The sequence below is a fragment of the Marmota monax genome, unplaced genomic scaffold (genome assembly GCF_021218885.2).
Source record: "Marmota monax isolate L192 unplaced genomic scaffold, Marmota_monax_Labrador192_F-V1.1 WCK01_AAM20220418_F8-fsc00038, whole genome shotgun sequence".
Taxonomy (NCBI): Eukaryota; Metazoa; Chordata; class Mammalia; order Rodentia; family Sciuridae; genus Marmota; species Marmota monax.
The window spans coordinates 1,172,903-1,194,963 of record NW_026692498.1 but is presented as its reverse complement, the minus strand read 5'-3'; the positions used below and the strand labels follow the sequence as shown (position 1 = coordinate 1,194,963).

Below are 22,061 nucleotides of genomic sequence, written 5' to 3'. Positions count from 1 at the left end.
ACCGGGTGGAGCTCCTGTGGACCATACTGTTGCTGCCTGGGGCCCAGTCTGAGAATGAGTAGGAGAGTTGTTCCTGGGGTGTGATTTTCAGGACTTGGCTGTTTCTATATGCAGAAGGCCCTGGCCACACAACTTCTCAAGCCCTGGTAGGAAAGCAACCTGGACGTTTTTGTAGATTCTGGCCCTTGGTGGTGGTGGTCATGGCTGACCATCCATTGTTGCAGGAGTAGCCCCTGCCCAGAGCCAGGTCAGTGCCCTCCAGACACCTCAGGAGCCAATCTGTCTGACCCAGAGACCCTTGCCCTAGCACCCACCATACCTAGAGTGAGGGTCTCATGTTCACTCTGCAGATGCCTGTCTGTCCCTGGCTTGAGTCTTGCTGAACCAAGCTAAGAAACCAGCAGGAGGGTCCCCACCTGCCTGCTGGTTTCTTGGCTTGGCTCAGTGGGCAGTGGGGAGGCTAGGGCTGCATCAACCTTAGGTAGCATTGGAGGGCCCTTACTGTGACTGGGGCCTGCCCTGTCCCCTCCTCTGGCCTTGCTTGGCTCCGCCTTGCCAGCCAGCTCTGCATACTTTGAAAAGGCAATTCAGGCCCTCCCTGTTTCCCATTTGGCTAGCCCTGGCAGCCTTTTACTCTGTTGAGGGAACAACTGTTTGTTTCTGCAGGCCTCCTCATTGGCCCAGAGCGAGGGCGGAGGGCACTTCCGAGGGAGGGAGCCTGGAGCAACAGGCCTGGGCCCTATTTTTCCTCCCAGCTCCGGCTCTCCTTCATCATGCTCAGAGATCACTGCAGTCTCCCCACAGACCGAGCTCTGCTCAGCCAGCCCCCAAAAACTGGACTCCGCTGCAAAATGGTACTTCAGGCAGTCAGCAGAGTGCTCAGGTAATCGCCTTCCCACAGAGGTCCATCTGGGGCAGCTGGCCTGGCCTCAGCTGCCTCCAGGCAAAGCAGCTGGGAGCCCTGTGCTGTCTCAAAAGTGGGACGGCCAAGGACCAGAGCAGCCGACCCAGTAAGGTTCCCCTTAACTGCCTGTGCTTGCTGCCGCTGCCCTGCAGGTAGCCTTGCCTTGAACCCTAGGAGGGAGCTTGCCCTAGTGCCCGCCATACTGGCTCAGTCTCTCAGGGCTTATGGCATCTGACTCCTGCCTGGTCCCCTCCAGGTGTTTCTGGACAGCAGGTGCCTCTCACCACCAGCAGGTGTGTCTAGCCTGTTGTTGCTTCCAGTGACTGGCCCCTGGGCAGGGACTTGGGCTGTCTGAAGCAGGAGTGACCCCACAGCCTGTCCTTGAGTCTCCTGGTCCAGAGAAGTGATGTGGGGCACCCCAGGAGTCTGGTGGGAAGTTGGCTACAGAAGGAGTTATTGCCAGAAGTGTTTCTGACATTTTTCTGACCTCCGACCAGCCTGGTGTGTGGGTGTACATGTGCATTGGTTAGTGTTTGAGTGTGTTGGTGTGAGTTCTGCACCTGGCTACAGTTTCTGGGTGCCTGGGGCTGTGCTAGGATGTGTCAGGTTTCCTTCCCAGGTTTGCCTGGTGTCTCAATAGGTCATCTAAAATGAAAGCAGACACCTTTTGATTCCAGTGTGGGTTTCATTGTAACCAGTGAAACAGGGCTCAGGGCCCCGGTGAGGCTCTGAGGGGACTGCGCCTGCTAGTGGTGTCTATCAGGTGGTAGCGAGAGTTCTCAGGCACGTGGCTCCTGTGTCCAGCTGTCTGCAGGCACCGCTGGCTCTTTTCTTGGCTGCAACCTGACCGCCTGTCCATCATTGCAGGGAGGGCTTCACAGTGGGAGTAAGTGGAAGGTAGAGAGTGAGCTGTCTGATTTTAATGTGAAAATGTGAGGTTTTGGAAATGTTTGGGCAAGTTGGTGACATAGCTAGTTCCAATCTGGAGTAGTGGCTGACATCAGTGGCATTTGGAAGACTGCACACGGATGTCCACAGGTGTATAGTGGGAGCAGATGCTGGGTGAGAGCCAGGGAAGATGGAGCAGCTTCATCTTCCTCATAGCCACCTGGGAAGTCATGGCAGAGGGGACTTCACTGGGGGGAAGTCTCCTTGAAAGGGGGCGACGTAGCCAGGCCTTACCCAGGAGCCTCCTTAATAGGCAGGGGTGTGGCAGTGCTGTGCACTTGAGCACTGTGGCTTCGTGGGCTACAGGGGGCACCTGACTCTCCCGGACACATTGGCTGAGGTATCTGGGCATTTCCAGTGGATGGGTCTCTTGCTGTGTCCAGACCTAATAGGCTACTAGAAGCGCACCTGCCTGGGGTGCCAGCCTGCCTGCTAGAGGAGAGCTCATGGTCCCTTTTGCAGGTGCAGGTGCAGGGAGGAATTGGATGGGCCAGGAGGACCTCTGAGGCAGTGGTGGGGGGTGTTGGGCCTGCAGCAATAATGTTCAGGTGTGGGGGGGCACCTCCCGGTTAGAAACATAGTTTACAGACCCCACTGAGACCCGGGGAAGCTGGGTGGAGAATGGGCACCCTTCCCCTGGGTGTCTTCTGGGCTATCAGGAGGAGCCTGAGAGTGGTTGGCTCCTTACGGGAGGGATGGTCTACCTGGCCTGATGGTAGGGAAGGCCATCTCAGGGCCTCACCTTGCACTTGTCTGTGGGGAGTGCAAGATTCTGAGATGGCACACACTATGCCCTCCTCTTGTCGTCCTCTAGCAATAGTGTTTCTTGGACTGAGCTCCAGAACTTGCACTCCCCAACCTTCTGCACCCACCCCTGCCCCCACAACATTGAGCTATGTGGGTCGGGACAAGCAGCAGGTTTGGTAAGGCAAGCACCCTTCCCACTTTCCCTCCAGCTGCTAGAGCCCACCCCTGCCCAGTTCCTGCTTTTTTGAAGTACCCCATAAGGGACCTGCTTGACCTGATCTCTGCGATCCCTAGGCCTCCAACCTCCTGGGTTGCTGCCACCCCCTTCAGGGCCTCCACCCTCTCGGGTTCCCACACCCACTCCCCAGATCCACCCGTGCTTATCTCTCAGAGAACCTTAATGTCCCGACACTGTGCGGTCAGAGGCTGAGGAAGACAGAGCGTGGTGCTCAGAATGGGGACTTATGGTGAGTCTGCAGGTGGCCCAGCTCCAGGCAAGAGCAGGAGTTTCAGACTACCACTTTGGGCACCATGCTGCTCCAGCACCCACCTGTGCCCCATGCCACTCTAGCTGCACTTGCTCTGTGCCTGGCCCCTGCCTGTCACACAGATGCCATGAAGATTCATTTTGTTTTTAGAACCTGCCAGCTCCTGCTGCTCCTTGGCAAGTGGGTGTGCCAGTGAGGGTGCCCCATAGTGGCAGCAGTACATGCCAGGTGCAGGAAGGCTGGGCGTACAGCACAGGCTGGCAAGAATTGGGGTGATGTTTGTTGGGGTCTTAGAGGACCAGGAGAGGTTGCTGTGTGGGCTGGTGCTGCAGGTGGGGCGTACAGACCCTGGTGTCGTGGAGGACAAGCAGTGATGAAGACAGGTGTGTGGGAAGCAGGAAGAAGGTGACTCTGGTAGGGCCGGGGCATACTTAAAGAGGGTGGCACCTGACCAGAGGGCCCAACCTCAGCCCACCGCAGGGTGGGAGAGTCTCCTGTCTGCCAGGACCACCCAGGAGAACAGAGGCTCTGGGCAGAGCACCCAGGACTAGGTCAGAGGAACCCAGGGAAGGAAGGCAGGTTGGGCCTGGGCATGCTTGACTGTCCTGTGGAGGCCCCGCCATCCGTACTTGCAGATTCCTTCCTCAGGCTAAGTCTGGGCCCTATGTGTCCCCTTGGTCCTGTCCTATGGAACCAAGTGAGCCCTGTGATGAGGATCTAGAGAAGCTTGGGCTGGCAGGAGAGTTGTGTACTGGGCTCTGGGCACCTCTGGCTGGTCTTGGGTAATAGGGACCATGAAACTGAGAGAAGAGCTTCAGACATGGTATTGCACTGGCCTGTTTGGTCTGGAAGGGCAGGTTCTAGTGGAAGTAAGCCAGTGCCAGTGCCCAGCACAGGCCTGCCTGCTGCTCTCCAGCCACAGCCCGCAGCCTCTGTGGCCCCTCACAGGGGGCCAGGTCCTTCAGGCAGGCACTGCCCTTGCCTGACCCCTCTGAGAACCCAGGTAGAGGCTGGCCTTGGTTCTGGGGCCTGTCCCAGCCTTTGTAACAGTGTGAGGTGTGAGGACAGGATGTTATCCATAGGGCAGCCTCCCCGAGGGGTCCCCAGAGGGACATCTGAAGCCCTGAAACCTTGAAGCCCTGGTTCCTTCTGACAGCTCTGCCTAGTCGCCCATCCCACTGCCTGTAGCTCACAGGGGACAGTTCTTAAGCCACAAAACAAGGAGACTGGTGGCAGCCTGGCCCCACTGCAGCCCACCTGGCCTTGCAGTTGTGGTCCCCCGATGGGAGCTGGGCTCAGCATGTGTCACTGGCCCAAGTGGGACTTGCCTGCAGAGCAAGGTGTGTAGGAGATGAAGGTCAGTTTGGTGACAGTGGGGGCTGGCCCCTGGGTCCTGCAGAGAATCCACCCTGCTGGCATGAGGCTGGGCTCACGTGCCCAGCATTGTATTCTAGGCTGGTCTCAGCTTTTTGATTGCTGCATGAACTCAGCTCATGTTGGTGGTCAAAGAGCGGGGGTCAAAGAATTATTGGGGATAGGGAGTGGAAGTGTCCTGAGGACCTCTGCAGAGCGCCTCCTGGCCTTGTCCTGGTCAGCAGCTCTGGGAAGGACTGGAAGCTGACTATGTCAGGCCAGAGCTGTGGGGCCCAGAAGCTCTTGCCAGGAACTTTGAGGTGGCCTCACTGTGTGTGTGTGTAGTGCATTCACACTTGTGCCTCAGCCCAGCAGACCCCTGAGTGCGCTCTCAGAGCTTGCTGTGTGTCAGGAGCCCCAGGGCCCCGTCCTGTCCCCTGTCTGGCTCTGGCCACTCCCAGCTCTGCCCTGGAGGCCAAGCTCAGTCGCCTTTTAAGGCGAAGATCTGCCGTGAGAAGCCAAAAGGAAAACATTTCCCTGGCATTCAGGGAACATTTTTCTTTCCTCTTTCTCTTAAGTAAACCATCAGCAATCTTTCAAAATACAAGGGAAAATAAAATAGGACCTGGTCAGAAAGTTACAAAGACCTTTCACCTCCCATGTGGCCTCCCAGGGCTAGAGGAGGTCAGGCACACAGAGCAGGCCAGGTTACCTCCCAGGACGACATGCCCTGCTTGGTCGGAGTGCTGTGCCCTCGGGATGGGCGGGAAGGCAGGTGCCCAGCCCGTGCCCGGCCTGACTTCTATACTACCTCTCTTCTTGAACAGCTAGGGGCAGCAGCTGGCTGTCTACCTCAGGAGAAGACAGGGTCAGGTTGGTGCCTTCTTTCCTTCCAGAGGCACCAGCAACCCAGAGAGGCATGCTAGGGACAGAGGCCAGGACCACCTTCACCACCCTGCCACTCCATGGTGGTCATGTATTAGCACACTGTTCTTCCCCCAGGGCAGCCCAGGGCTCCCTGCACCCCACCCCACCCCATGGAGCAGGTGGTTCTTCCAAAGAGGCACCTTGTGGGACCAGCCCCTTCTGGCAGGGTCTGTACCTCCCCTTACTTCTCTGGCCCACTTTGGCCCCTGATCAGCACCTGTGCTCCTTGCAGCAGGTGGCGTCACTGGGGGAAGGGCAGACTGGGTGCTTACCCTTATCCCTTCATCTCTTCAGTGGAGCCTCGGCACCTCCCTTTTTTTGGTCACAAGGCTTCATGACAAAATTAACTAACACTGTTTTTTCACAATCCTGTGTACCATTGCAGAATTCAGTTGTTCAGATGAGAACCTGAGGCCAGGCTGGAGGGGTTCCCTGCACGCTCTCAGGCTTCCCTCCCAGGAGCCCCACTGGGAGCCTTAAGATGTCAGAGAGCCTCATGCAGATACTGTCAGCAATTACAGCCTGGTCCCTTGCTGCCACCACCGAGGTCCTTGGAGGCCACTGGGAGACACTCCTGCCTGCCATGGCTTGATGTTAGGCAGCGCCTGCTCAGAAGGCGTTATCTCCTCGCTGCAGGGCAAGGCTGGTGGGCCGGCTGGAGCATCTGCAGGGCCCTTCAGCAGCCACCTTGGGGAGATCAGTATGGAGGCGTCAAGTAAAAGCTCTTTGCTCCTAGTCACATTTTTGCCCAGGCAGACTTTGCCACATGACAGAGAGACTCTGTCAGAGGAGTCTCCTGGCTGGCCTTAGAGGCTGAGAACTTGGGCCAGGCGTTCCCAGCCAACAGGGCACTCTGGTAGGAGCACCGCATCTCAGTGCCTCTTAGAAGCTTGTGGGTGAAAAAGCCTCCCGTGTGCAGGCTCAGTGCTGCCACGGCGTTTACTGGAGCAGCTGGTCTGGAGGAGGTGACCATCTGCAGGACCTGAGCATGCTCTGCATGGTGGCTTGGATGCTGAAGTTTACCCAGTTCAAAGGAAAGCAAGATACTTTTAAGATATATCTCTTCATTTAAAAATAGCCATAGGATATGGCTCAGTGGTAGAGCACTCACCTAGCACATGTGAGGCCCTGGGTTTGATTCTCAGCACTGCATAAAGATAAATAAATACAGGTATTGTATCCATCTACAACTAAAAGAAATATTTTAAAAAATTAAAATGGCCATGACAAGCCTACTGTGTGTTAACATAGCAGCACAGTTTCGTTAAAAAAAAAAAAAAAATCTTTTTTGTGGGAGAAGCTTAGGAGTCTCTGGGGGTCCTGGAGAGGCTGGGCTCCCACACCACCTCTACCTTACCTTGACCTGTGGACACCCTACATGTGCCTCTCCGGGGACTTGCTGCAGGTTGCAGGTGGGAGTGTCCTGGCTGGGCACACCAGGGACACTAAGGGAGAGGCTGTCTCCTGTGCATGCTGTCCAGCAGCCACCTGGAGATTGTGACAGGAAGGAAGGAAGGATGCTGCTGACATTGTCTGCCCAAGCCCATTTTGCGCTCTTGGGGTGCCCAGCAGCAGGGTTTCTATTACGTGGGGTAAGTTTGCCCTACTCCTGAGGCATGTACCCCCTGAAATCTCAAAATGAGTACACAGTGAGACTCAGTGTGGCTACAGGGGGACACAGGTATAGTGAGGTTGACTGTAGAGGGACACAGATACCCCAAGGGTGCACACTGAGGCTGCACAGGATAGTGTAGGGTTGTGGTCACAGCCCCAGAAAGGCAACCAGTGCTCACGTGGCTACCACTTGCCTTCCCTGGGCTCTAGCCTCCAACGAATCAGAGGCCTGGTTCCCCTGTAAGCCAGGCCAGAGCTCCCTGAGGATGGGGGCCAGGGCAGGCACATGTAGGACACTTCCCACCTGTAGCCATGGCCTCCGATCCTGCCGGCTCTGGAGAGGGTTGGGTCCCTCTGCAGGTTTAGGTGTTGGCAGCCTCCCCACTGCCTGTGTCTGCATGAGGCCCTGGTGGTCTGGTCCAGGGGGGCATGTGGTGACCACACTGCCCTCTTTCTGTTGGCAGGAAATCTAAAGCAAAGCCCAACGGCAAGAAGCCTGCCGCAGAGGAGAAGAAGGTGTACCTGGAGCCAGAGCACACCAAGTCTAGAATCACCGACTTCGCCTTCAAGGAGCTTGTGGTGCTGCCCCGGGAGATCGACCTCAATGAGTGGCTGGCCAGCAACAGTGCGTGCAGGCCAGTGGGGAGGGCCACAGTGGTGGGGAGGGGCATCTCCTCTCCCCCTCCATGGGCATCCTGGAGTGTGCCCAAGCAGGTCTCAGCAGTCCACCTGCTGGGGAGGCTGTGGGAGGGTGGGGCCCTGCACAGCCTGAGCTCCCTGGCTGAGCCATGCACACATGAGCTGGAAGCAGGGGCGTGTTCTCACCCGTCCTTTCCATCTCTTCCAGCAACGACATTTTTCCACCACATCAACCTGCAGTATAGCACAATCTCGGAGTTCTGCACAGGAGAGACGTGTCAGACAATGGCCGTGTGTAACACGTGAGTGATGGCCTGGCACAGCCCCTCCCGGGGGCACAGGGTGGGTGTTGCTGCCTTTTCACCCGGGCTCCTGGCTTCTCAGACTTGTTCCACACCTGGAGCCTTTGCAGAGTCTCAGGCTGGGCATTCTTCCACACCATCCTGTCCCTAAGGAGCCTCTGGCCTGGCCTTGAGGGGCCCTGTTGGAGCACAGGAGGTGCCCGCAGCTACTGAGGCTAACAGGCAGGGAGAATTCCAAAGGGATCACCCGGATGTGGCTCCCTGGGGCTGTGGAGCACTACGAGGGCTCCTCCTCAGAGCTGTCGGTGTCCTGAGACGGGCGCCAGGGCTGGAGTGAGCAGGCTAGGTTGGTTGGGCCTGGGACACCCTCTTGGTGGCTTTCAGACAGCCCCATTCTGGCTGTCGTTTTCTGCCCTCTTCGGGAAGCACGTGTATGTTCAGCTCCACAGCAGGCGGATGTCCCTGAGGCCCCTCGCCTGCACAGGGTGCTTTGCTGGAGTAGGAGTGGCCAGAGCCAGAAGGCCCCTCTGCAGGCTTCAGCTTGGGGCTGGTGCACTGAAGAGGTTCAGGGTCTTACATGCCTGTGCCATTGTGCCTGGCCATAGCATCACTTTAAGTGTGGTGACATCAGGACAAGCCAAGGAGATGCCACCCAGATAGCAGCCGAAGTGGCTATGTTCGAGCCAGCAGAGACAGCAAGGCCGCCGCTGGGGCGACGGTCGCATGCTAGAGAACAGTCAGCTCCTCTAGCAGAAAGGATGGGCTGGGCACTAAGTCTGCAGAGCCGCAGCAGAGGCCAGAGGCCAGAGGCCGCCAGGGCGGGGGTCTCAGCTGCGGGAGCTCAGAGTGCAGCAGTGGTTGAGGACACTCCAGCCAGGGCAGTGTCACGGTCACAGGGAGCCACCAAAATAGATGATGTCCTTCCCACGGGAGAGCCCTTGACATGTCCTGAAGAGTCTAGTAATGCTAAGGAAGGTGTCCACACGCAGTGTAGGGAAACTGGAAATCAGTAACAGGAGACAGGAAAATCCACGGACACTGGAAGTCAGGCAGGAAGTCTCCAGGGAAATTGAACACAAAATACTAGGATTTGTGGGACGCAGCCACATCAAGGCCGAGAGGGACATTTATAGGACTCCGTGTTTATTTCAGAAAGAGAAGGAAGATCTCAAATTGATAAGTTTCAATCTTAAAAACTAGAAAAAGAGCAAAGCAACCCAAATTGAGCAGAGGAAAAGAAATAAGAGCAGAAATCACCAGAATTGACTCAGGAAAACAACAGGGAAAATCAGTGAAACCACAATGTGGTTCTGGGAAAAGTCAGTAGAATTGATATGCCCCTGGCAAGGAAGATGAGAGAGGCAAATGCTGGGTAGGAGGGACAAGTGGCGCTGTCACTGCAAAGACCCTGGAAGACAGTAGGAGACATTGCAGAACATCTTCTGTGCATGAGTCATACATCTCCTAAGATAAGCAAGAAAAGAAGAGACAAAAGGTCCACATTTGTGCAGAACACAATCATGAAAACGTCAAGGTTCAGGCAAAAAATAAATCCAGTAAGGTCAACAGGCAAAGCAAACAAACAGTTCTATGTGCTAGCAATGCACAGTTGGAACCTAAATCAAGCAGTACCACCCACAGTAGCTCCCAAAACAGTGCCATTCTGAGGTATGAACTTGGCATCTGCAGGGTCTGTGCCTGTGGGGTGCACTGCAGAAGCAGATCTCAGGTGGCCTGCATGGGTGGAGGGACTTGCCCGTGCGCCAGCATGCAAGGGTGCCAGCTGCCCTCCATACAGGCCTTCAGGTTAGTGCAGCCCTAGTCTGTGGCTTTGGTCCAGCTAACTCTGAAATGTGCATGGATGGCACAGTAACGACAACGGCTGTGATTCCAAAACTAGAGTGAAGCTGGTGAAGTCCCCAGTGTTAGGATTTACTGCAAAATCACACAGTTAAGACAGAGTGGTGTTGGCCAAGGGACAGATACTCAGCACAGGGTTAGAGCAGAGTGCAGAAGGCACTTGCACTGGCCTGATACTGACAGTATGCCAAGTGAATTCAGCAGCAGGGAGAGAAAGGGACAGAGCACCTCCTGGACCTTGCACGCTCCTCAGAGCACACTGGGCACTTAGGAGAGTTTCAGAAGAAGGTGTAAGAGAGCTCACAGACTTGACAGCAGAGCACCATCCGCTGGTGGACAACCCCATACCAGGGACTTCATGAAGAACCTGGACTTCTGCTCCTAGAGAGAAAAGGAACTACAGGGTGGGAGAGCATCGTGTACAAGTGCGATCGGGAGCCACACACTGCTGAAGGACAGAGTCCCTAGCCTAGCAAGAGGTCCCAGTGCTTGGGAACACGGCCCATGACATTTCAGGCAGAGGGCTCAGGCACAGCTCACCACCACCAGAAGCAGCCAGAGAGGTCCACTCAGAGCCAGGACGAGGTCCTGCCACATACGCAGCACGCCAAGTGCTCGGAGGACGCACAGCACAAGGGGTCGAGCTGTGCCGCCGTCCACACAGTGGCTTGGCAGGTGCTCACGGTTGAAGCACATACTGATTGTGACTGGTGACTCCTTCCTGGGTATCTGCCCTAGAGAAGGGGAAGCCTGTGTCCAACACAGACCCACCGCAGGCGTGTCTGCAGCAGTGGGGTCCTCAAGTGCCCTAACCTGGGAAGAACCCAGATCGCCCCCAGGTGGCAAGTGGATGAACAGGCTGTGGGCCCACACATGAGGACCCATCTCAGCAGTGACAACCCTAATCTGTCCCCATGACTGGTGTGGAGTGAGAAGCCTGTGTGATTCCTTCCTGGCTCTTGCTCCCGGAGTGGCCCCCAGGGCAGCCGTGTGCTTTGAGGGCAGCACGGGCTCCCGTGTGGAGTGTGAGTGCCATGAGGCCCACTGTGGCTGCATGAGTGGGCTGTGCACCGGTGGGTCCTTGTTGCAGGCACTGGCCTACTGGGGCTAGCAGTCACATGAGGACTGGCCACCCATGTCTGGCTGGGGAGGTGCTTGGGTGGGTGCCCAGGGTTCAGGCCACTGACTGGAGACCCACTGGCTCTATGGGAAGGGTGTAGCTTTGAGCAGTGGGAGCAGGACACTGCCAAGGTGGGGGCCTCCTGGCAGATCCCAGGTCCCAGGCTGCCTCCCAGCAGGGGTGCATGTCCACGTAACAGAGAGACAACACGTCACTGCAGACAGTGGGCTTCCCGCTTGTGCATTCAGTCAGGCTGGGCTTGGCTCGCTCTGGGGAGTTGCGGTGGCCAGGCAGGCGTCCTGACTGACCTCTGTCCCACAGGCAGTACTGCTGGCATGATGAGCGGGGCAAGAAGGTGAAGTGCACGGCGCCTCAGTACGTGGACTTCGTCATGAGCTCCGTGCAGAAGCTGGTGACTGACGAGGACGTCTTTCCTACGAAATACGGTGCGTCTCACGGTGCGCCCAGCGCCGGCAGGTGCTGCTCCTGGGGCTGGGGGCTGGGGGCTGGCTGGGGCTGGGGCTGGGGGCTGGCTGGGGCAGCCGCTGTGGGGCCTGCCCCTTTTGTCATGAGGGACCTGGGCTGTTGAGTGAGGCAGCGCAGAAAGGCTTGAGCACACCTCCACACTCGGGACCTGGGGCCCTAACAGGCCCTTCTTGGCCCCCAAGAAGGACTTGGAAATGATCCCGAGCTGCCGAGGGACAGCGCCTGGTAGCAGGAAGTGCCGTGCACTGGCCACTTGCTGCAGCCTGGCCCACATAGAGAGCCCTGGAGTGCCTGTCAGGGTGGCATGAGGGCAGCCCACACAACAGCCAGCACCCTCCACTCCAGACACACGCGAGTTTCAGGGAGGGCTCGGGACGGAGTGTCCCTTGAGCTCCTGCCACTTCTGCTGTCTGGTGTCCGGGCCAGGAAATGGCGGCAGGTGCGTGTGCTCCAGGCTGGCCAGGCTGCCTGGATGCAGAAGCCTGGCCTCTTGCAGGCCTGTGACACCCAGCCTCCCCCTAGGCAGAGAATTCCCCAGCTCCTTCGAGTCCCTGGTGAAGAAGATCTGCAAGTACCTGTTCCACGTGCTGGGCCACATCTACTGGGCCCACTTCAAGGAGACCCTGGCGCTCGAGCTGCACGGACACTTGAACACACTGTACGTCCACTTCATCCTCTTCGCCAGGGAGTTCAACCTGCTCGACCCCAAAGAGACCGCCGTGCTGGACGACCTCACCGAGGTGCTGTGCAGCAGCCCCAGTGGGGGCGGTGGGGGTGGGGACGGGGCCAGCAGTGGGGCCCCCGGGGCACAGAACCACGTGAAGGAGAGATGAGCCCCAAGGGCTGGACAGGGGTGCACATGTGCAAAGAGACAACCGTGGGTCTGCGTGTGCGCACACGTGCCCAGACATGCTGGTGGTGAGCTCTGAGGCCAGGCCGCCCGAGTGTGGGCTCCACAGACGCTGCTGCTGGGCCACGCACCTCCTGCTCCCCTGTTGGATGGATGAGTGCCGTGGGTAGCGGAGAGCCTTTGGATTCATTCACGCATTCAACAAGCATTTACTGGACTGAGGGCTGAGTCTTCTGCAGGGTGTTCTTCCCTTGGGTCTTCCCGTGCGGCCCCGCCCTCCCCTCGCCCCTCCTTGGGGGACTCCACTGCTTGGACAGAAATACCTTGTGGTAGGTGGATCCCCCTCCATGGGGGCTTGGCTTGCATACCTGAGTTTCTGCTCTGTTTGGGGGTGGGGCTCACTTTTACAGAGACCCCTCCCTGTCCCCCACCCCTGGCCTTGCTGGGATCCTGGCTGTGGATGGCTCTGAGTCAGCCAGCTATGGGAGGCCTGGGGTGATCTGCAAGGGCTCCTACCTGCTGCTTGCTCCCGTCACCCCTTCCTGCTGCCTCCCTGATGCAGGGAGGGCCTGCCATGTGCAGGTACCAGGGCGGAGCCACCACAGGGCTCAGGCCCTGCTTGGAGACGCGGCTGTCAGCAGAAGGCAGAGATCCGCTTCAGTTCATCTGTGCAGTCCTAATAAAAAGAATCCTCTCAGGTCAGAGCCTAGTGTGTCCTCAGCCTGGTCGCTCCTCCCTCCCAGTGGGCAGCCCTGTCTTTGTCCTGGAGCAGTGTCAGGTTGCCGGGACCACATCACCTCCTGTGTCATCCTCATTCAGGGACAGGCACCTTCTCATGAGACTGCAGTTGTCTGAGGGATTCCTGGCCAGCCTGCGCCGTGGGCTCTGTTGCAGGGGCCATTCCTGTCTGGGGCTGTGAGCTCAGGGCTGCAGACATGAGAGGGCTTAGGGAAGAAGTGGGGCCAGGGGCCTGAGCTACAGCCTGGAGCTGGTCTGGAAACTGAGTGGGGGAGGGAGAGAGCCAGGGCAGGGACAGGGCCTAGCCAGCACAGGACCTCAGGCCCCACCCCAGTGGCCAGGCATGCTATGCCTGGTGACTGAGGACAATGCCCTGGAGGTAGATTCCTAGAAGGTCCAGTCTCCACATACACCCCCAAATTGCTGGCCGCCTGGGTTCTGGAAGGCCTCCAGCCTAGCCTGTGCAGCATGCCTGTGTCTGATAGGCCCTTTCTCTACTTCCTCTGTACTGTGGCCAGCCCCGGAGAGGAACTGGAGGCCAGAGCCCCTCCCTCTCTGCTTCCCATGGGGTCTTCTCAGCTCCATCTGGGCCAGTCCCACCTGTCTGCTTTCTGAACCTGGGTAGCAGCTTCCTTGTTGCTTTCTGGGGACAGCCTCTCCTTCTCCCATCCTTGAGAGCTGCCCCCAACCTGATAGCCCCAAATTTCCCCAGAAAGTCCAGGGGCACCCCAGGGTCCTCACATCCTGGCCCCACTGCCTCCTCATATGGGTCCTGCCCTGTGATTTTGACCATCAGCTGCACGGAGGGTCAGCTGGGGTCGCTTTAGACTCCCTAGTGCCTGGACTTTCGACCCAAGCCTGCTGACTCAGTGCCAGGGATGGAGCCCACTGGGCTGTCCAAGCCTCGCACCCTGGGTGATACTCATCATGTCTCCTGTCATAGAACTTGACAGCTGGGGTAGCACCTGCAGTGGCTGAGGGTGCCACAGGACCTCCAGGGGAGGGATGGCAAGAGGAGGGAGGAGGCTGGCCTAGCAGGAATGTCCTCTAGTCAGCTCCCAGGTCACGGGGCATGGGGAGCTGGGCTCTGGACTGAGCTCTGCAGGGAGCACATCTGGCCTGCAGCCTGGGTCAGTGTGTTTAGGAACATGGCCTGGCTGCCCAGTGGGGGCTGGTGGAGGTAGAGGAGCCTGTGGGTGGGGAGCGTCTGGGCTCTGTGATTGTCTAGGGTGGGGCTGGAGCTGCAGGATGGGGCCTGGAAGGAAGGGGTGACACATCTCCACCAGCATCACAGGACAGCCGCAGGCAAGTGTCCAGGGTGCGTGTTGTCCTGATACTCAGTAGGGTGCTATAGGACTCCTGCCACACGCCCACCTGGGAGGGGATGGGCAGCTGGATGAAGGCTAGAACCAGCCCTTTGGAGGATGTTTCCTGCCGCCTCTGAGGGTGACAGGGCAATGCAGTGTGCGCCCTGCCTCCTGGATGGCTTCTGGCTGCAAGACCTGCCATGTCCTGTCCAAAACCTGGGCCCTTGAGGAAGCCTTCCTGCCTCTGCCGCAGCTTCCCTGCTTGCAGGAAGGTGGCTGCACACAGCTCCCTCAGTTCTCCCTACACTGAAGAAGCCCAGACTGAAGCCCAGCAGGTACCCACAGGTTCTCTCTCATCTGTCCTGGCAGATGGAACAATTTTTTCCCGAGTCTACGTCATGATTGCTAGAACCTGCGACTCCATAGTGCTTCTGTGGCAAAGCGAGTGAAAGCTGCAGGCTGACCTTGAGGTGGGAGACCTGAGTTATCCCAGTGTGCCGAGGTCATCCTGAGCATCCTTACACGTAAAATAGGTCCTTACTTGAAATAAAGAGCCAAGGTGGGCAAGGGGCACAGCTCAGGGTCTCTGGAAGCTGGGAAGGGGAGATGAGGTGTCCCCACAAGCCTCCAGAAGGAACCAGCCATGCCAATTTTAAACCCCAATTTTAGCCTGATGAGACTCGTTTTGTATTCTGGCTTGCAAAACTAAAAGGTAACAAATTTGTCTTCTTTGAAGTCACTAAACTTGTGGCAACCACAACTGCAGAAAACGAAGGCAGTTTCTGGTCCCAGGAGTGAGGCACTACTAGAACGGACCCCTGGAACTGCAGAAGTGGCTTTGGAATTGGGCAGTAGGCAGAGATGGGAAGACTTCCGCGGGGCATGATAAAGCCCAGAGTCGCTGGGCAAATGGTTGGCAGAGTCAGGGAGGTGATGGAGAAAGGCCAGTTCATCTCTGAGGGAACTTAGAGTTGCTGAGATCATCCTCTGAGCAGAAATAGCAGTGTTTGAGGTGCTGTTGGGAGGGCCAGGAGCAAGGAACCTGTCACGGGGAAGGCGCGGCTGAGCCGTCCTTTCTTGCTGAGGAAAGCAGGACCCGCACACAGCTAGCTTGGGCATTCGGTAGATGGACTGGTGGCGGCAGCAAGGTCCCATCTTGCCGCTCACGCAGTTTAGGAGGAGGGAGAGCATGCAGGCAGCAGCCCTTGAGCAGCAGGGAGCTCTCAACAGCCAGATCGCAGAGGAGATTTGTCCAAGGAAGGGTTGAGGGTGCAGCAGATGAGCAGAAAGATGGAAAGGTCAGAGGGCTCTTGAAGATACAAAGTGTGTGGCTAATAGACACCTTTGGTCATCTAAGCAGAAGCTAAAATAGAGAAAAGGAGGTCTGTAGGGGCCTATGGAAATCCCCTTGTCTCCTGGAGTGAATCCACATGGTCGAGGTAGAGACCCATGAGGTTCTGAGAAAGTGCTGTCCTCAGAAACCTTGCCTGCTGGACCTGAAAGCAGGGAGACTGGGTGAGATAAAAGCCTGTTGGGCCCCCAGGGTTCTGCAGCCAGGAAGTAGCGAAGGAAAGTGTCCAGCTACAGACTCGCTGCTTTTCATTAAGAGAAAGCTGGGCTAGTGGGTGTCGCGGCACACACTGGTAACCCTAGCCACTTGGGTGTCCGATGTAGGAGGATCGCAAGTTTGAGGCCACCCTGGACAACTTAGGAATCAGAAAGGGCTGGGGTGCAGCTCAGTGGTAGAGCACCCCTGAGTTCACTCCCCAGTACAGGGGAACAGGGAGACTGGGGGTCAGAGGGCAGGGTGTGCATGTAGGGGCAGAGCCGTGAGCCACAGGGACCTGTACAGCTGCTTGGGCTCTGCCCTGCCTCTGTGGCTAGAAAGCACACAGAGAGAGACTTTGCCCAGGAAGGACCACACCCAGAGTGTCACCCACCTCATGTGCAAACGGGGGCTAGTCAGTGGACCTGAGCAAGTCGAATAACGTCTCTCACCCCAACGTGCTCGGGTCCCAGTGCCTGCATCCCACCAATGTCCCTGACATAGCTGGGGTTTTAAAGTATAGATGCAGTTTAGGAGGAAGGAACTATAAAGTACCGGCCTGGCGTGGAGATGGACCAGGCCCTGCGTGACCAGGGGCCTTAACAGGCGGGAGCTGCAGAGACAGCCACGTGCCACACAGCCTGCTCTCCTGCTCTGAAGGTGGACAGGGGCCCTGACCCAAGGGGTGCAGGGAGGCCTCAGGCTAGAAAGGCTGGGAGGTGGAGTCTTCCTTGAGCCCCAGAAGGAACAAAGCCCTGCCGGAACCTTGATTTTGGCTCTGTGAGATCACTTCAGTGAGCCCTACCAGTTCTTGACTCCAAAACCACAAGAGAAGAGGTTTGTGTTTTAAACTACTGTTGGGGGTAACTTGTTATAGCAGTGATAGGAATCTAATCCCTCTGTAAAATGGGCCATGAGGCACTCCCAGGGTCTGTTTTGAAGGCCTTAATAAGAGGATCCATCAAAGGAGGAGCCATAGTGCTCCTGGGTAGGTGACTACCATGAACGCCATGTCCCAGCGCAGGCTGGTGCTGGGCTTCTGGGTGGGGACTGCTCTCCCCGCTCGTCAGCCCAGCCCTGTCCCCTCCTCAGGCATTGCTGCCTGATATCCTCCAGGGTCTTCTCTCCTCTCCATGGGCCCTCCTCTTTCTGGCTTCCTGCTGACCTCCCTCTATCCCTTGGCAGATGATACCAAAAGAAGCCTGGGTGGTGACAGGAAGTGAGGGTGTCTGTTGGGGGAGGTCGTCCAGGGAAGGGAGAATGTTAAGGGGAGGAGAGAAGACTGAGAAGAGGGTGGGGAGGCTCTGGCCCACAGGGAGAGCGGGCAAGACGGGAGGCGGAGTTGCCAGAGAGGCCCGGACGCCTCTGGTGATGAACTCCCTGGCAGAGGATGGGTGGGCAGGGCGGCTGGCCCGTGGAACACTGAGGGTCCACCCTCTCCCAAGCTCCTAGGCCTCATGACGCCAGGGATTCTGTACTCAGGAGGCCAACTGAAAGTGGGGACTGAAGCTGGGACAGGCTCCCTCAGAGCAGAGGCCTGTGGGTGCTCAGCGTCTCCTCCCTGAGCTCACCTCACCCTGCAGCAGCTCCTGCCAGCACTCAGCCCTGGCAGCCATGAGTCAGCCATCCCCACCGCCCACTGGGAACCCAGCCCTTGGGCCAGGCCGTGGTAGGCACAGACCCAAAATGCACCCGAGAACTAGGGATTGGGAACTCCACCCAAGTCCTCATTTTAATTTCTTCATAGGAATAACATTGAGAACCATTGGCTTGATGCTGAGTCTAAAGTGCTCAGGACAGTGTCTGACACATAGGAAACCTTTCGTATCTATTTTATTTTTTTATATAAATACAGTTTGGGGATGAGCTTGCTTTGGCTTCTGTTAGCTGAAACCAAGAGAGCTTGGTGGGAGAAGTGAGACTGAAGGGCAAGGCCCCTTCCTGAGCCACGGGGGCAGTAGGTGTGCAGATGGGAAGCCGGCAGGTCTGTTCAGTCGATTGGTTTCCTTCTGGGACTCAATCCAGTGCACGTTAAGCTAACCGTAGACCTCAGTGTCCAGTGGGTCTGTGTGGTCAGCTCTCAGAAGAGCACTGCAGGACCACAGGCCAAGATTTCCTACCCACGACCTGCAACCTGGGACCTCCAGAGCCAGCCAACTATGCAGCTTGCTCGATGGTGGCACCCAGTTCCTTCCTGGAAGCTCTCTTAAAGCTCACATTAACTGAGATAATGTGCTACGCGTCACGGCAGTAGAGTTTGTCCCTTGGCTGCTCTCAGTGTCTTCTGGAAACCCCCTCCCTTGAGGACATAGTGACCTCCAGGATCGGGATGACCCCAGCGTCACCTCAGCACTGTTGCTTCTGGACTTTGAGCTCAGAGCTAAGCCAGAAAAACGTGGTGCTCTCGGGCTTTCTTCCTTCACCAAGATGGTCCGCCAGCCAGATGCTGAGCTGTAGAATAGGGCCTCAACCGTGCCGTTCTGCCCCAGTAGAGGCATGGCGATATCTGGGAGAACTTTGGTTGTCACAGCAGAAGCGGAAGACAGTTTCTGGTAGGTATTGGGCAGAGGCCAGGAATGTTTCAGAGCCCCCCAGAGCTTCCACAGAGCACCAGATGACCCCACCACAGTCAGCCAGCCCCCAGTGTTGGCACGGGTGATGGAGCCCTTCTCTAGAGATGGCGGGGTAAAGGCTGGGCACTGCCACTAAGCCGCGCTGCAGCCACGCCTGGGAACGGTGGCTCTGTGGACATGGTGTTCTCTGCTCAGAACCCTGTTGGAGATTGTCCCATCTGCCTTCAGGCTGTGGGGGACTCCTAGGCCCTCCCAAACATGGGGCCTGCCGTCTTCTGGCCCTGGGAATGGGATCCACCCTTTATGCTCTCACAGCAGAAGGGCAGCCAGGCTGTGGGTGACATGGTGCCATGGCCTGCGACCTTCCACAGTGGGTGTGACGGAGACCATCCTTCAGCAACCTGGGACCCTTACTTCTGGGCCAGGTCAGTGTCCAGCCTGCACTCTCCCCAAGGAAGGAGCAGGAAGGTTCCTTCTCCAGGAGAAAGCTTAGGTGCTGGGTGAGCCTGTACAGGTCTCAGGGTGGTAGTGGAGCTGCAGGGATGAGGTGGGGACAGTGCTCCTGTTTCCTGCTGCCCTGTCCACAGCAGAGCTCCATGCCAGCCCTGTCCCCAACTGTGGTACTGCCTCAGAACAGGGGAGTCTGGGGAGATGACGCAACATGTGACTGACCGTGGCTGCCTGGACCCCTGTGCAGGGGTGGTTCTCAGCTGGGCAGAGCCCACACAGGCTCACACGGGGTGAGAGCCGCCTCAGGGCGTCTCTGCCTTTCCTGAAGCCACCCCGCCCGGATGGAGACCTTGCATCAAGTGTCTTTTCGGAAGGAATTTATTGTTCTGGAACTGAAGTTGCTCACAGTCATCTGACAGGGGGTACACTGGATGGGGACGTCCGCGTGAGTCCGCGTGTGTCTGGAGTACAAAGAGGAAGGCCAAGGAGAGGTATTGCTTTCGGCACCCCCTGTCTCCCGGAGAAGCCCCCCCCCGCCCCCCTGCCGCTGGGCCGCGTGGCTCTGTCTCCCGGACAAGCCCCCCCCCCCCCCCCCCCCCCGCTCCCGCTGTGCCGAGTGGCTCTTGCCGTTACAGGTGTTTGGTTTTGTTTTATGCCTGGAATCCCAGCCTGTGGTGGAGTTTCAGTGTAACAGAAGCATTAAAATCTACAGGAGGGGCCCGCAGGGGAGACACCACAGCAAAGGCCTGCCTCGGGCCTGCCCCCGCCTCCTGCGCCGCCCCGCGTCTGGTGCCAGCCTCGGGGGCCAGGCCGGCTGGACAGAAAGGACGTGAAAGGAAGCTGGAGGCAGAGTGGAGCAAGGCGGGTCTGCGGTGGACAGTGGACAGCAGGCAGCGGGCAGGGTGGCCAGGCCCCTAACCTCACCACGTACAGGAGAAACACACTGCAGAGGCACACGCCACTGACTTTGTCTTTTTTTTTTTTTTAAAGCTTTTTTTTTTTTTTTTAATTTTAATTAAAAAAAATGCCCCGAGGTGGGCCTGCCATCCCGTGTGTCAGTGGGGTGCCAGCCCAGGGCCCTCTTTCTACCCCTTCACTCTCAGACACTAAACCAAGGTCACCCAGCCTGGCCTGGCCAGAGGGGCAGAGGTGTGGGTCACAGGGGGCGGCCTCAGCCGCCCTGCTTAGGACCACACCCAGCCCCAAGTCCCCCAACAGAGCTGGTGCTGCTTCTAGGCAGCAATAAAGCCACCTGGGGCAGAGCTACCCGCGCAGTTCTTTAAATATATATATGTATATGTATATAGAAATAACCAAGAGCCAGGAACCAAAACACAGAATCTCAGCCCTGCCCCCGCGGTCCCCCCACCCCTACACCCTTTTCCAAAAACAACCAAGAAAAAAAAGTTTATAAAAATATCTTGCAGGAATTCTTTAAAGTTTACAGTAGCTTGCCAGCGCGCATCTACCGGCCAGCCCCACTGCCCCCAGCCCCCAACGGCTGTGTCCTCAGAGGGCACCTTGGCTCCGGACCCACCCTGCCCGAGACAGACAGACAGACAGACGGCAGGGACAGACAGCAGGAGGGCATGCCGCCACCCCTTCCCTGAACAGAGAACAGAGAAATAAGGAAACTCAATAAATTAAAATAGCAAATAAATAATACTGGTCTCAGCCCAGCCCCACAGCCTGGCCAGCCCCAGCAGCTCCGGCGCCTGCAGGGTCTGTTCCACTCAGCCAGGGAGGACCTTCAAAGCCAGGTGTGCCCGCGGCCCCCAGTGAGGCAGTGGAGAAATGGATGCAGACGAGACAGGAGGTGGCCCTGGAGAGGCCAAGGTGTGGAGGAGAGGAGACGGCCGGGAGGCCTCCAGGTGCGGCTTCGCCTGCCACAGCCCCTGCCCTGAGACGGCAGGGCAGGCTGTCCCTGCCGCAGGTCTGCTGGGCTGGAGGAGGCATCCCGGAGCCGGGCCCTCCTCCCGCGGGCCGTGCGGAGCTGCACGGGGGGCCAGGGGCGGTGGACGTGCGCTGGCCTCGCCCGCCCGCCCGACAGCAGCAGGAGGAGGAGGGAGGGCGGTCCGCAGCAGCTGCCTTCGGTCAGCCAGTGTCCACGCGGAGCAGAGGGTGGCCTCCTGGAGGTGGCATGTTAGCTTTTCGGGATAATTCCTGGTATCAGAGCGGAAACAAGCGACGTCATCAGAGACAGGCAGAGACAATGACCGCGAGAGAGAAAAGAGAGCGAGCGGCGCCCCGCCCGCACGCCGCGGCCCCGCGCTCTCCTTTGCTCCCAGGCTTGGAGGCAATGTCTGGGCGGGCGGCTGGCCCGGGTCCACACTAGGCGGTGGCGGTGGGCGCCGCGGTCAGCGCTGTGCTGGGGAGGGACTAGTGTCTAAGGCTGCTTGCAGCGGGCGGCGGGCGGCCCCATCCCGGCCGTGTCCTTGCCCATTGGGTGCTCGGCGTCCCCTCCAGGGCCAGCGGCCGCGGAGTCGCCGAGGGGGCCGTGGGCACTCCGCTTGGCGGGCGTGCTGGGGGCTTGGGCCGCCTGCCCGTTCTTCTCGTCTGAAAAAAGTTGTTTAATTACGTCAAAGAAGTTACTCAATGGGCTGCCTGGGTACACAGAACAGAGACAAAAAAAGAAAAGAAAAAGAAAAGGGTGGGGGAGAAAGAGGAGGGGAGGGAAGGAGAGAGAACAAACAAACAAATGAACGGAGGGGCCTTGAGGAGGAAGAAAAGCCCGAGGAGGTGTCTGAGAGGCGGGCGGGCGGGCAGGGCTGCAGCAAGCAGGCGGCAGGCGGGAGGCTCCCGCCCCCAGAGGGGCCCCGCAGAGCCCTGGGAACCCCTCCTCTCCCCTCCCAGCCTGGGGCCATGTGGGCTGGCGGACCCCATTCTGGAAATAGTGGTGTAAAGGCCAGGGCCCACTAGGAACCCCAAGATTGAGCAGGACCCTGAGGTCAGCAGCTGCCCCCTGCAGGAGCCTGCACAAGGGTGGGGAGGCTGCAGCCAGCACCCAAGGACTCAGCAAGGGAATGTGCCTCCCAGGAGGCCTGGAGCCAGCCCCTGGCCAGCGTGGACATTCAGCAGCAGACAGACAGATGGACGGATGGGTGGACAGGCATGGAGGGCATAGGCAGGCAGGCAGGGGTCTGGGGACAGACAGCTAGGCCAGGTTCCTGGTCCCAGAAAGCAGGAAGAATGAGCAGAAACAGGGTGAC

The 22,061-nt window shown here is 58.1% G+C and overlaps 2 protein-coding genes across 15 annotated transcripts in view; one reads left to right on the top strand and one right to left on the bottom strand.

The window, feature by feature from the left end:
• Mob2 (MOB kinase activator 2) overlaps positions 1 to 12,942 on the top strand; it is a 59,910-nt gene extending 46,968 nt beyond the window's left edge. For 3 of the 4 annotated variants that reach the window (XM_046444805.1, XM_046444801.2, XM_046444806.1), the window contains exons 2-5: positions 7,446 to 7,606; positions 7,829 to 7,922; positions 11,224 to 11,348; positions 11,911 to 12,942. In XM_046444805.1, the coding sequence (XP_046300761.1) occupies positions 7,446 to 7,606; positions 7,829 to 7,922; positions 11,224 to 11,348; positions 11,911 to 12,221 (691 nt within the window). In that variant the 3' untranslated portion in view covers positions 12,222 to 12,942. Of the gene's footprint in view, positions 1 to 696; positions 884 to 7,445; positions 7,607 to 7,828; positions 7,923 to 11,223; positions 11,349 to 11,910 lie in introns of those variants that run through there. The other variant, XM_046444802.1, reaches the window with a different exon arrangement.
• Positions 12,943 to 20,232: 7,290 nt separating this feature from the next.
• The window catches only part of Brsk2 (BR serine/threonine kinase 2), a 53,723-nt gene continuing 51,894 nt past the window's right edge, over positions 20,233 to 22,061 (bottom strand). For 4 of the 11 annotated variants that reach the window (XR_009226824.1, XR_009226826.1, XM_058579348.1 and 1 more), the window contains one exon: positions 20,234 to 21,015. Coding sequence is in view for 7 of the 11 variants with exons in the window: in XM_058579348.1 (XP_058435331.1) it covers positions 20,996 to 21,015 (20 nt within the window). In the remaining 4 variants the exon portion in view is untranslated. Of the gene's footprint in view, positions 21,409 to 22,061 lie in introns of all 11 variants that reach the window. The other 7 variants (XM_058579343.1, XM_058579344.1, XM_058579349.1 and 4 more) reach the window with 3 other exon arrangements.